The sequence below is a fragment of the Notechis scutatus genome, chromosome 13 (genome assembly GCF_049901735.1).
Source record: "Notechis scutatus isolate UNSWTSFEM ecotype Mainland chromosome 13, rNotScu1.2, whole genome shotgun sequence".
NCBI classification, from domain to species: Eukaryota; Metazoa; Chordata; class Lepidosauria; order Squamata; family Elapidae; genus Notechis; species Notechis scutatus.
In genome coordinates, this window is record NC_142021.1 from 1,194,453 (window position 1) to 1,208,135 (window position 13,683).

The following is a 13,683-nucleotide window of genomic DNA, read 5'->3' on the forward strand; positions in this document are numbered from 1 at the left end:
ATAAAAGGGCAGTTGTGGTCTCTTGCCAAGGACCCACGCGTTCACTTATATCAGCCGCAGCGGTGGGTCACCGGTGGGGGGACATGGAACAGAAAAGAAAGGCTGGCTAACTTTACAGCTGTCAATAACTTTTCAGAGCTAAGATAACGATATGGACTATTAAGCCACGTGCTTCCAGGTGCCAGGTGATGAGCAGGATTTCCAACCACCAGGTCTGCCGGAGACGGAAGGAGCAGCTTTGGCTTGAGGGCAGAGCAAAGGGGCTTGGAGGCCCAGCAGCCATAGCAAAGCCAAAGGTGAGAACGGGAAGGTGAGTCTTTCCAGGTGAGACCAATGGCACCTAACTGGCAACTGGCTTCTCCCAGAAACCCCAGAATATCCAGTTCCAGAATTACAGCAGACTGAGAGATCCGGACTCGAATTCCTGCGCAATCCAGAAAAATCTACCTGGAGACTTTAGGCCAGTTGCTGTTTTCTAACACCTCCACCGTTTATTAGGAGGCTGGCAAAATCTTGGAAGGAGGGGAAGTGAGAGTAGTTCTTTTTATTTCTCTTGAATGTAGCTGCAACAGGTTCCTGATTCGGTCTTCCGAGAGACAAGCTGGACTCCAGTGAGTCCGGCAGCTCCTTCTTAAAATGCCCTCTTTGCTTTCCACCTCTGCTTGCAGCCAACCGCAGCCTGAAGCTGCTTCCCATTAAGAAATGCCCGTGCACCGTCAATGTCTGTGGTTAAGGGCAGCTCTAACCACAGCATGCCTGAGCAACTGTGTCCTCCCAAACACAGCCAGGACAGAAACCTAAAGCGTGGGTCACTTTCTGCACCCAGGAGGCAGATCTTCCCACAGGCAACCAGGACACAAACAGATCGAGAGTCCAGGGATCCCGTCTGTCCGCCCAGGCCCTCCTTGCCCTCATGAAGCCATCCTCACCAGGGGAAATGGCTATTGTGTGGACAGGCAAGAGTCCATCCTTAGAAGGTCTCGGCTGTCTTCACTGTGGATGGTTTGGAAGAACCTGCTGGTTCAGATCCAAAGTTGCATCTTCAGTCTGTAACTTTGGAGACTCTTAGAAGCAGGATTGGAGCTACGCACCCTGTGATTAACCCCCCAACACTGGGCCTTTGGGGGAATCCACCTTCTTCCTTAAACATTTCACTTAGCAGGTAAACAGAGCTCATTTTATCAAGTCAAAACACAGGAGCAACCTAAGGGGTTTAATCCAGCCATACTTAGACATTAGCAACTGTTCCCAAATTTCTAATTTGAAATCCCCCGGAAAGCTCCATTCCAGCTGCAAAATACAGTATTTCTGTTTCCCTCCTATGCACTCCTATGGTCCTTACTTAGCAAACTATGTTCTTCTCCCCCTGTTGTGTTCCCGTCGTCGAGAGGGAGCGGCGCATGCAAAAGACAATGAAGAAATCAGTTGTCACTGCCATGCGAGTTAAAACGAGACTCAAATCAATCCGTTCTCAACAATGACTTTAATTATGCTTTTAACATGATTTCACTGCTTCCTCTCCACCCTCCCTCTCCTCTCCGTGTCCGACAGAGACGCACGCCTAGCCCGCTTCCCCACGCCACATCTGGGTGAACAATATCAGAAAAAATTACGATATCTTTCCCCCCTTCCTGTAATTACAGACGCGCCATCCCAGACTCCTTGTATCAAAACACTTGCTGAGCCACACACTTTTTCTCGGGTGAGGTTTGCACAGACAGAAGCCATTCATGCTTCGAAAGGAAGGGAGGAAGAGGAAAGGCAGGAGGAGGAGGAGGAGGAGGAAAGAAGGACGCGTGTTGGACTCCAATAAGCCCAACTGGAATTAAAATATCTATCCGATCCTGGGATGGGTAGGTATTCTTGCCGATTAAGCAGAGGCCCTCAGCAGGACAGTGGCTGCAGCTCTGTTGTGGTCTTCAGACCCTGGTAAGCCAGGACCCCCTTGGCTTTCTACCCTTCCGTTCCCAAGAGGGTCTTGGGTAACAAGGCTGCTTCCAGGCCACAAGGGCCAGAGGGAGCTCCCGATCAGGGGTCCAACATGTTTGGGATCCCCTTCCTTCTCTCCCTGAAGTTCCTGACTAGATCAAGAGGTGCTTCCGAAGAGGGCAGTGCACACCTTTCCCCTCCGAGCCTGCCTGGAGAAGGAGAGCCATCGGCGTCCATACCTGGGGCTTTGAGTAATTGCTTGTAAACGCTCAGGAACGCGGCCTCAGCTTCCTTGGTCCTTTTGCTGAGCGCAACCACCTGAGGGAAACATGAAAGCAAGAGCCCAGTTGAGAACCCAGGGAGAGGAAGGGCACCCCCGGAATAAGAGCTGCCTCCTCCGCTTTGGAGCACCAGGAAGGAAAAGTTCCGTAACATTAGGAAACACCCAGCCATGGTTGCAAACTGCAAATATTACCCTAGAGACCCAATCTCAACCTCAACAAAGCTCTTGTAGATAGATCCCAACTCAGTAACTTGATCAACTGCTGGTGAAGTAACCTCTGGTGGAGGAAAACTAATGTGGGAAGGGAAGGGAAGGGAAGGGAAGGGAAGGAAGGAAGGAAGGAAGGAAAAAGGAGGAAGAAGGGAGGGAAGGAAGAAGGAAGGAAGGAAGGAAGGAAGGAAGGAAGGAAGGAAGGAAGGAAGGAAGGAAGGAAGGAAAAGGGATAGAGGGAGGGAAGGAAGGAAAGAAGGAAAAGGGAGGAAGAAGGGAGGGAAGGAAGGAAGAAAAGTGAGGAAGGAAGGAAGGAAGGAAGGAAGGAAGGAAGGAAGGAAGGAAGGAAGGAAAGGGAGGAGGGAAGGAGGGAGGGAAGGAGGAAAAGGGAGGGAGGGGGGAGGGAGGAAGGGAGGAAAGGAAGGGAGGAAGGATGGGTTCTCCCACCCCCAACCCCCTTAATCTTAAAAGGACCAAATAAAAAAAAGAGAGAGAGAGAGATTGCAAATCTTTCACCCAAGACTGAATTTAAATGGCTTGTCATTCAGAAGGGAAGCAGCAGGCATTTACAATTCTCCAGTCACCGGAGCGAACTGCCTTCGCTGCTTCCCTCCCCTTCCCGGTGGGGATTGCCTTACCTTGAGCATTCAAGCATGTTTCTTGCCTTCTCTACACTTTCAAATGGAGCTGAAATGTTACCAACCGATCCGTGGTCGGTTTCCACAAACCCAGAATCGGCTGAAGGCAGAAGCTTCTATCCTGGTTCAGTTACAGTTATAAAATAGAGGAAGCAAGTGCTCCACTACATCCCTTTTTTTGGGGAACCCCAGAAATTGTGGCCCCCAAATGGGGAGGGCAAACGAAGAGGAGGGATAACTTGGTAGCTGGAGAAATGGGAGAAATGGTTGGATCAGAGGAGGGAAAGGATCCAGCCGTTGTGTTGATGCCAGGAGGCCCCACACTTCCCTGTTGTGGCTCCTGGACTCTCACTTTGGAAGGTGCCCCTCAACCGCCCTGAGATTCCTCATACCTGTCCTGGAAACAGGGCTAAGTCCAAGAAGGAGAGGACTTCTCCTCATTGGCCCTTCTAAGGGGCTTAGATTCAGGGGTCGCCAACCTTGGCAACTGTACGACTTGTGGACTTCAACCCCCAGAATTCCTCAGCTGGCCATGCTGGGAGTTGAAGTCCACAAGTCGTAGAGTTGCCAAAGTCGGAGAGTCCCGGCTCCGATGCCGGAAGGACGGCTTGTAGGGGACCAAGTCAACCCAAGAGACCTCAAGGCTCCATCCGGGGAGTCTGGCTGAGCGGTCCAGGTGTTTCGTCCCCAAAAGGGAAAGGAGACCTTGCAGAGGGAAACCAGGGAAACTAAGGAACCGACAAGGCTCTACACTTGCTCTGGCTTGGCTCCCCAAACGAAGCGACACTTCTCCGACACACGCGGAGCGTTTGCTCAAGCCGGTTCTGGGAAATGCAGCCCAATGACCCAAGAAGACGGCGGGTGCGGCTCTGGGAGGCTGGTCAAGCTGACAGGATCAGCAAGTGGGGTGGAAGTAGCCCTCTCCCCAAATATTCCGTCCTTGCTCCCTGGAATCTGAACCCCCTCCCGCCCTCCTCTGACTTTTAAACCTCGAAGACATCTCATTAACTTTTCCCTTCTCTCCCTGTTTCTCTCTTTCTGCCTTCCACGCACCCAACTCAAGGTGAGAGAAAACACAACTGCACACTCCGCAACGACACAAGATTGATGAATTACATTTCTGCTCCGGGTCTTTTCCATGGCTGGTGATTTTCCAGCAAAGCAATTATCACCACAGAATACATAATGGCCTAATTAATTACTACTGTCAGACCGGCCTCTATGCTATATGATTATACCTTATCAAGGCATGCATATCTCTCTCTCTCTCTCTCTCTCTCTCTCTCTCTCTTCTGAGAAGCAAAAAATATTATTGCAACGGACAGCTTTTTTTTAAAGTTGCCTTTTGCCTCTCTTTCCTCCTGCCTTCTATCTTTCTGTTGATATTTTGTCTGGGTTTATATGCAAACAGCACAAAAATACCTTTCAGTGTAATTATTCCCATTCAAGCTATAAAAGCAAAGAAGAGCTTAACCAGAAATGGAGCAATGGCTGACTTAAAGGAGAAGAAGAGGAGAGGAAAAAAGAGTTTTAATAATTTACACAGCCAAGACGATGCTACTCCTGAATGAAAGGAAGTTGCTGCTGGCCATCCATTATTGTCATCATACTTCCTGACAGACATAATGATGCTGTGGCAAAGCTTTTCTTTCTATCCTCCCCAAGGATGTTAGAACTTTTTCAACAAAGCCCATCTCTCTCGTGCCACAGGGCACCCACTTCCTGTCTCTTCCCCTGGTTCAAGGAGGACCAGCCAAGGTGTCCCCTCAGTCGTAGAGTGCATGCCGTCTGCTCCAAGCCCTCCTTCGAATGCTCTCTCGGCCCCTCACAATCAATCCCAGCCCCCCCCAACAAATCTTTCTATCAAACGGGACCCTTGGGAGCTGCTGGGGAGGACAGGTTTCAAACTCAGACACTGCCCAGCCCTTGAAGCATTTTCTCGCCCGAGGAGGACTCCAGGGTGATGCCGTAGGACCGCAGCCCGTGATTCTATCTAGGGAAGAGAACGATGGGGACAAATGGGGCGCCCCTGAGATCACCCTTCCGTAAACCCTGACAGGTAGAGGAGGCTCCATTTTTATTTTTTAAAAAATGATGGGAAATGCAGAGGAATGAAAGAGCCGATGACTTCAAAACAACAGCCGTTAGTCCAGATTGCGTTGACTTTCTCACACTTCCCTTTTTGTTTAAAAAAAAAATAAGCCAACTAGCTCTCGAAGATGGGCTGATGTTCTGAAACTGGGCACCCCATTCCTCTAGGAACTGTGGCCGGTCTCCCCATATTTCTTTACAAGGGTCCTCTCCTCTGGGGTCTTTCCCCCCAAGTTAGCACTTTTGCATTGTTTTAATAATGGCTTTTTAGCATATGGCTGGTGTTGTTTTACGTTTGTAATTACTGCTTTATGTAAATTATGCTTTTAATGGTTGTTTTTAATTAAGCTGTTTGTTTTGCATTCTTTTGACCATTAGACATTCGGCGGTGGAAGAGCAGGGGATAAATCTAAGAAATAAATATGCAAGGAAGCAGTTTTGGGGCTCTGAATTGAGAGAGAAAGCAGATTCTTGAAAGTCAGCTGAGGATGAAGTGGCCCAGAATCTGGATATTTGAAAGGGTCTCAGGGTTTCACAGTGAGAGAGACAGAGGGTTTTTTTTGGGGGGGAAGAGGTTATTTGCCTTCCTTAATTTATTATCTCAAAACTTATTTTTTTTCTCAGCAACTGAGAAGTTGGAGAAATTAGCTGACCCACCCACGGTCCTTCTGACTTGCTCCTCCACCATCAGGTCAATGGTTCATCTACATTTTCATATAAGAAAACTTTTAATTTAGATATTTTCATCCCTCCAAGAAAAGGAGGAGGAGGAGGAGGAGGGAGGAAAAGAGAGAGAGAAAAAGAAGTTTCAAATAATGACTGTAATAAATGAAGGTAATTAATTGTAGTTTGTTCCTTAACTGTCTAGTCAGCTTAATTTTACCTTTTCATCTAATAATGAGAAAATAATTTTTGTGCTCTGAGGGTTAATGATATGTAACTGCAAGAGCTGCTAATTGCATGTTGCAAACTATTCATCAGAAATCCCCATCTGTGCTACTTGATTATGTTTGCTAAATTATTGCTTTGAATTATCTTTCATAAAGCAACTTTTGTAATTAGCAGGGCCCTCGCTCTGGCTCTTTTTGCCGTCTGAAAAGAAGAGAGAGAGAGGGGGGAAAAAGCAAACCAAGAAAAAAACTTTTCAATCTGTCGTCCTTCCGTTTCCATCACCGGCAGCCTTTTGTCTTCCCTGGGATGGAAAAATTAAACTTGGGGTCTTATTTATCGAAATCAGGGAAGGAGAGAACGGCTGCCTGCCTCTCCTGTCCATCTCCTGGGCCGAGGCTCTGCTATTCATCCGTTCATCTCACCCACCAGCACACACAAAAAAACGACAGAAACCCCCAGGTCTGCTAGCAATCCAAAGAGCCATCAGGGTGGGTTGGGGGTCCTGCCCCCTATTCTCAAGGCCAGGGGTCTGCAATGAAGGGGACGGTCACAGATAGATCCTATTTCTCCCGCAGGTGGCTTACAAAAGGGCCGGGGAAAATCTCTTTTTTCTCCTACCTTCTGTTGCGTCACCACTTGGATCCCATTTCTACATTCTAAGCCATTATATTCATTGCCTTTGCTCTACCTGGAGACCCCAAAGATGAGATCTCCTGGGATACAGGTAAACCCCCAAGTGGCCTCAACAGCTCTGGGAACTAACAGCTAATGACCAGGTGACTGCAAAGACTATAAATCTTTCCATTCCCTACCAGTTAGTCAGAACTGAAGAAGCTTCTTGGTCAAGAAGTGAAGTATTTTCAAAGGGGAAAACAAAAAAGTCCAATTTCCACCTTGTGGAAAAAGCACCTTGGGACAATCATGACCTGGATGATGGAGAACCTCCATAAACATTTACTTGGAGATGTAGGGAGGACCCGGGAAGATCTAATGCCGTTCATTGATAGGGCACACAGTCCAAGGAAGAAGAGATTGGCCCCTACAAACTCTAACTAAAGGAGCCAATTCCAGAGACTGACCCACCTTCTAGCACCAAAGATGCTAGTTGGGGAGTAAACATCTACAAGAAAACAGTCCCAGGAAAAGCTCAGATTGCTCCCAGTCACTAACCAGGATGAAGAGAGTCAGGACGGCCCCACAAAATCATGGACGACTTCTCTTTCTTCAAGAAAACCATTCTTGGCTCTTGTGGGCTATCTAAATCCATTTTTTCTTCTTCTTCTTCTTCTCCCAGAAGAACTACAGACTAAGCTGAACGCCAAATGTAGCTCATTCTTCCTAAAAATGAAGCCGATTCATCCGTAGTTCAGCTGAGCCCTCTCTGATTTGCATTATTTCCATACAGGAAAAGTGTTTTTCACTGGCTGGGTAGCTTCAAACTCTCAGACCTATCTCCTCCTCTGAAGACATTCAGGGTGTAATTTCACAATGTAGATTCTGCTGATTATATAAAGTGGCCTTAAGGCTTAATTAGATGAAATACAGGGGGGGGGGGAAACACCACCACCCCCATAGCTACATCCTGTATATTTAATCTGCTTGAAATCCATATTACAGTCCTTCAGAAACTGGATGCTTGAAATAATGAAGAAATACAGGGGAAGTTGCAAGACCACAACACAAACGTCCTTCAATATACTCAGGGACACATTATCCCGCCTTTCCATTCTCTCCATCACTTGGGGAGGAAGGTCAGGGTGGAGAGGAAGAGAGGCCCACAGCCCCAAATATCTGCAAATACCACAACTTTTTCCCCCCCCAAGTGTATAACAGACACACACGCTTTGCATTTTGAACCAGAGCTTCCGTTTTTCATTACATTCGCACCCTCTCTCAATTCGGAGTCCCCAGTTTGGTTCACAAATTTTTCTACCCCTGGTTAGAAAAACAAAAACAAAGGTACCTTGCTACTGGTCTCTTCTTACCTCTGCCTGGAAACTTTTTAAGACGGGAGCCACCATATCTCGAACCTCCTGAAGGAAACGGAGAGCAAAAAAGGAAAGGATGAAAATTCTCTTGTTTGGACTTCGAAGGCATGGAGGTTCAAGGGAACGGAGTTCAAAATTTGGCTCCTAACTCAAATTCCCAACTTAAACGTTAAGTGTACAATATTTGTGGACATATTCAAGCATTAATTAGGAGGGGGAGGAGGAGGAGAGGGGAAGAAGAAGGGAAGAAGGAGGGAAGAAGGAGAAGAAGAAGGAGAGGAGGAGGAGGAGGAGGAGGAGGAGGAGGAGGAGGAGGGAGGAGAAGAAGAAGGAAGAAGAAGAGGAGAAGGAAGGAGGAGGAGGAGGAGAAGAGGAGGAGGAGGAGGAGGAGGAGGAGAAGAAGAAGAAGAGGAGGAGGAGGAGGAGGAGGAGGAGGAGGAAGGAGAAGGAGGAGAAGAAGAAGAAGAGAAGAGGAGGGGGAGGAGGAGGAGGGGGAGGAGGAGGAGGAGGAGAAGAAGAGAGGAGGAGGAGGAGGAGGAGGAGGAGGAGGAGGAGAGAAGAAGAAGAAGAAGAAGAAGAGGAGGAGGAGGAGGGGAGGAGGAGGAGGAGGAGAAGAGGATTGACTTAAACATTTAAGTTTTGAGGAAAAGCAAGACACCCTACCTCTGGTACATTTCGTTTAAATTCCTGGCTGAGTTCAATTAAATGTTTGTGTGAATGTTCGCTTTCCTCTTGACGGGCAGCCAGTTCAGAAGCCACAGAATTCAATTCCTTCTGGAACAAAAGAAACAAAAAAAAAAAAAAAAGGAAACATGAGAAATACAAGAATGTGAAATGCAATTATTTTCCTAAGCTATTTTCCAAAGCTACCTTGAGCATCCAGAGGCGCAAAGTGGCAAACCACCATCAAGTCTTGTAGCCACCGATAACCTGCCAGGAGTTTTGGAAACGCCACTTTCGGACCTTAAATCCATTCAACTTCCATCCCGGGACTTTCAAGTCAAGAGTAGACAAGGTATAGAAGAGGACAAAGCCAATTCTTCAGGAAAGGCCCCATATGTCTAATGTCCCTCTGCCTACAATGCCAGTGTCTCAAAAAGAGAACGAATAGCACACTCACAAAGGAAGAACAAATCCAGATCGGATTGGTTTGCATGTAAACAAATAAATACAGATGGGTGGGTCAAATTAATGAATCAATATTTTTAATAAGCAGATTTCTTTGGGTTGTTTTTAACTAAGCAACCGTAAGGAAAACAGAAAATCGTGTTAAAATAGTAAGAGCACCATATTGCGGTCCACGCTACCATCCGCTAAATGCATCGACCATGGAAGGAAGACGTCCAGATTGCAACTCATTTAGGTGTGTGTGTGTCTTTTTTTCTTTTTACTGTTTGTAAATAATCTTTTAAAAGATCTGGATGGCTTTTGAATTTCATGGGCTTTGGGAGGAGGTTTTTGCCGGCTGGGGAATTCTGGGAGTTGAAGTCCACCCACCTGAAAGTGCCCAAGGTGGAGAGACACAGCTCGAAAGCAATTAGAGCATCGTCAACCGTGAACTCAATTCGTGGCTCTCCTTTCCAGTTCCTTCCTTCCTGCCTGCCCTGATCTTTCTGGGTCTTTGGAGGAAAAGCCAGATGGTTGTTTTCAAAGATGACAGAGCCCGGCCTCTCCCTTAGGGCAGAGATGCGGGAAAGGGGTTGCCATCTTTCTGATCCGAGGAAGACAGGAGCGCAAGACAGATAACGGCACGGCAGCCTCTCGGTAGACAGGCCCACTTCCAGGAGCCATCAATCATTTTCCTACAGAATATGTAAATTCCAGACACGAAAGATGTACGGGGGTCCGTTACCAGGGGGTGTCAACTGCGTGCCCAACTCGCCCAATGAAGCTCCTTTTGGCCTCGGGTGAAACGGAGGGATGGCGAGCTTTCTGCCTTTTTTTGGATCCTGTCAATCAGGGGTGTCCAACCTTGGCAACTTTAAGACTTGTGGACTTCAACTCCCAGAATTCCTCAGCCAGCTTTGCTGGCTGAGGAATTCTGGGAATTGAAGTCCACAAGTCTTAAAGTTGCCAAGGTTGGACACCCCTGCTGTAAATGTTTCACTGTTGAATATAAAGGGAGCAGAGCAGATTTAAAAAAAAAATGAGCCAGGAGAGGAGGAAAAGAGAGAGAGGAGAGGGATAGAAGGGGGAGGGAGGGAGGGAGAGAAAGAGAGAGAGGGTGGGGGGAGAGAAAGCAGGGAGCCAGACCTGGCCATTGGCTGTGTTTTATGAGCTTCAGGGCACGATCTGCAAAGACTCGAACCTGGGTTCAGAGATGCACTTTTCATCTGTTTCAGGGTATAAGATGAGAGGCAAAGGGCATCCCCAGGGGTTAGGCTACCAGGGGCTCGATCAGCTACGAGTTCTGGCCTCAAAAAACAAAACTCCGGGGTTGCTTGTACCAGGAAGAACCAATGCAAGTGGAGTGGCAGCAGTGCCCTTCCGTCCCAGAATTCTTCGCAGCGTCTCTCCATGAGTCTCTCCTGGCCTGGAGTGGCTTCCTTCCCAAAAGGCAATAATACATAGGAGCATAGGAGAGTCCAGGAGGATATAAAAAGAAGATGATGAGGCAGATAGCAGTGGCAGAGAAAGAAAGGAAGGAAGTGGGAGAAGAGAAGAAGGGAAAGGAGGGAAGGAAAAAAGAGAAGGAGTGGTGCAGAAGAAAAACAGATGGAGGAGAAGGACTACCGTTTTGTGAAACAACCTAGAGTAGCCTCCCAAAATTCTGCCTCCCTCCCAATCTCCAAACTGGAACAAACAGGTGATGAAGTAGACAAACAAGCTAAGCTGGGGGCCTCCAGTGGCCCAACTTCTAAACTGACTGGCCTCTGGGTTTTAAGCCAAAAGAACCTCTAACCAGGATGAACAGTTAACCTGGATGAGCAAACGTAGTCATAGCCCTCCGGAGCCACCAGCAGATCCTAAAAGCCTTGGGTAGCACAGTTTGCCCCCCTCCCCCCCAATCCCCTCCTCTGGCCTGAGCCTCCCACCTCTCCGGACCCCTCCCTTCCCCTCGAACAAGCATCTTGCAGCCTCTGAGAACTGCCGTCCTTCCGTCTTGAGAGGCCAGGACAATAATTTCGATCAAGCATCCGAAGCCAGAGATTCCATTTTAGATTGGGGAGATGACAGCCGGAAAAGCGGGGGAGGGAAACCATCTCGAAAGGGCTTTGTTGCCAGGAGGGGCTCCCAAAAGAGGAGACTGGGGGGGCTGAATAATTTCAAGGTTTAGCCCGGGGAAAATGAACGGAACTGCCAGATAGATAGATAGATAAAATAGATAAATAAATAGATCTGAGAATAGAAAATACGATTCCTGTACCTAATGGCAATGGCCATGTTCATTCATCCACCAGAATCCTGGCCCAAAACCTCAAGCATGGTTGCAGACCGGCTGAAAGCCTCAACTCCGGAGCAAACCCAACAAGTAGCCTTAAGTCAAGGAGACGTTTCTTCCCAGGATGGAGAGAGGAGGAACTAGGTGGCTGTAGTCACCTAGATTGGTTGGTTATTTGGAGGCAGGGGATGGATCTTTGCTGATGGTCCCCCTCCCCAGATCAAAGGTTGACCAACCCAAGTCCAAAAATTCCCACAGGGCCGTGGGCTTGTGTGGCTGGCAAAGCAAAACGGTCACTACAGCGTTCGACCCAGAGCAGGGAAGTCCAACCTTGGCCATTTTTAAGACCTGCGGACTCCCACTTCCAGAATTCCCCAGTTGGCGATGTCCAGGGGTGGAGTGGACAAATGCCCTTCCACTGCTGGTGGATGCCAGTTGGAGACAGGAATGCTGTCCTGCGGAAGAGACGGTCAAGAGGCCAAAGATCCTGGATCAGATCTGATGAAATCTGGCTCGGGTGCAGGTTCAGGCAGAAGGGACAGCAGTGCAATTTTGGGGAAGGGGCTGTTTGGAAGAAGGTGCTTTTGGGATGGGAAGGAGACCCACGTGGTTCGCCCCATCATTACCCAACCCGCCTTTTGTAAAGGGGCTGGACTAAAACTCCGGCAAAAAAAAGGGCCATTTCCACCCACCCCTCCTGGAGAAGTTCCTATTCCTTTCGTCCAACTCCAAAGGAGCCCCTTCCTCACTCCCTGCTCAGACCCACTCCCCAAACGAGGGGGGTCTCCTCTCTGCCCCCAATAGCCCCTTGGAGGGGGCCACCAGCAACCGCTTCCCCACGGGGAGGGCTCCAATCACAGATGCACAGAGGGGGAGAAGACAATACCAAATTCGAGTCCTCAAAAGATATGCAAATCGGCTAATCAAGCCGACTATTATTGCAGATCCTGGTGGCGGCAGCAACCATCCTACGAGATAAGTGATCAACCACTAATATCCAATTGTGCGTCGTCGGGCGTTACTACTAGACCCGTGTGTGTGTGTGTGTGTGTGTGTGTGTGTGTGTTTAAAAAAGCATTTCTAATTACAGCAAAATTGTCCTCCCCCCCTGAAAACAGTTCATCAAGCTCCCTCACCCCATCAAGTTGGGGGAAAAAATAAATCTGTCAGCAATAAGGATGGTGGATATTTTTTTGTTCCCATTCGGGGAGGGAGGGGGAAGAGCCTCCTCCTGGGGAAGGGGCACAAACGGAAGGCAGCGAAACCTAACAGGATGAGAGAAAGGGCTTTGTACATTTCAGGGGTGTGCCATAAAGGCTGGGTTTCTAGTCCTCATGGTTGAGCCCCGAAGGAAGATTAGCAAAGGAGGCAAGTTGAAGGAATGCCAGACGAAGTCTCCCCTTTGCGCTAGGAGAAAAAACTTGAATGGAATGGAATAGAAGCTGGAAGGGACCTTGGAGGTCTTCTAGTCTAACCCTTTTCTCAACCCCATTTCGGACCTAATCTCTTCTTTAAAAACCTCCAGTGTTGGAGCATCCACAGCTTCTGGTGGCAAGCCGTTCCCCTGGTTCATTGTCCTCAACGGTGAGGAAGTTTCTCCTTAATTCCAGCTTGCCTTCTCTCCTTGTTGAGTCTCCATCCCTTGTTTCTTGTCGCGACCCAAAAGCAGGCTTGAATTCAGAAGTATAACCATTATTTCTGCTCTGGTCTGCAGGACTTGTGATACCAGGAAATTGGACCTCATCAGAAATCCCTTGCAAAACTTTCTTCTCCATAAAAAGCCATAAAAAGCCCAATCAGAGACTGGCAGCTTTCCCAAAACTTAATCTGAGTGGCAGGATCCTCTCCTGAAAATAACATATGCTGCCACTCTCCCCCCCCAAGCCCCCCACCCCACCCCCCACCCCGCCATTTGAATGTGTCTCAGGCTCTGGCTATAACTTAGTCAGCTACAATTTAACTGCCAATTTAGGCAGGAAAGCTCATAATTAGAGTAAAAGAAGGAATGCTGTCTGGTTATTGATAGACCGAAAATCCGAGTTTCCCCGGAGCCTGACGACGTTGTTAACCCCTTCTTGCTTTGGCATCGGAGATCGAGGCAGATCCCCGATCTGTGGGAGAAAAAGAAAATGCCAGGAAGAGATTTCCTTAACTCTGGATCGACTGGACGGGGGGTGGGATATTTTCCTCGGGAGCCTTGGAGAAGGAACCGTCTCTCTTGCACCACCGGGCAAAACTTGAGAGGGGAAATTGCTGACGGTGCCCGCTGGG

The 13,683-nt window shown here is 48.3% G+C and overlaps 1 protein-coding gene across 1 annotated transcript in view; it reads right to left on the reverse strand.

Moving 5' to 3' along the window:
• The window catches only part of CUX2 (cut like homeobox 2), a 76,897-nt gene that overhangs the window by 21,360 nt on the left and 41,854 nt on the right, over window positions 1–13,683 (reverse strand). The window contains 3 exon segments of the mRNA XM_087942911.1: window positions 2,169–2,247; window positions 8,028–8,075; window positions 8,694–8,804. Coding sequence (XP_087799037.1) covers window positions 2,169–2,247; window positions 8,028–8,075; window positions 8,694–8,804 — 238 coding nt within the window.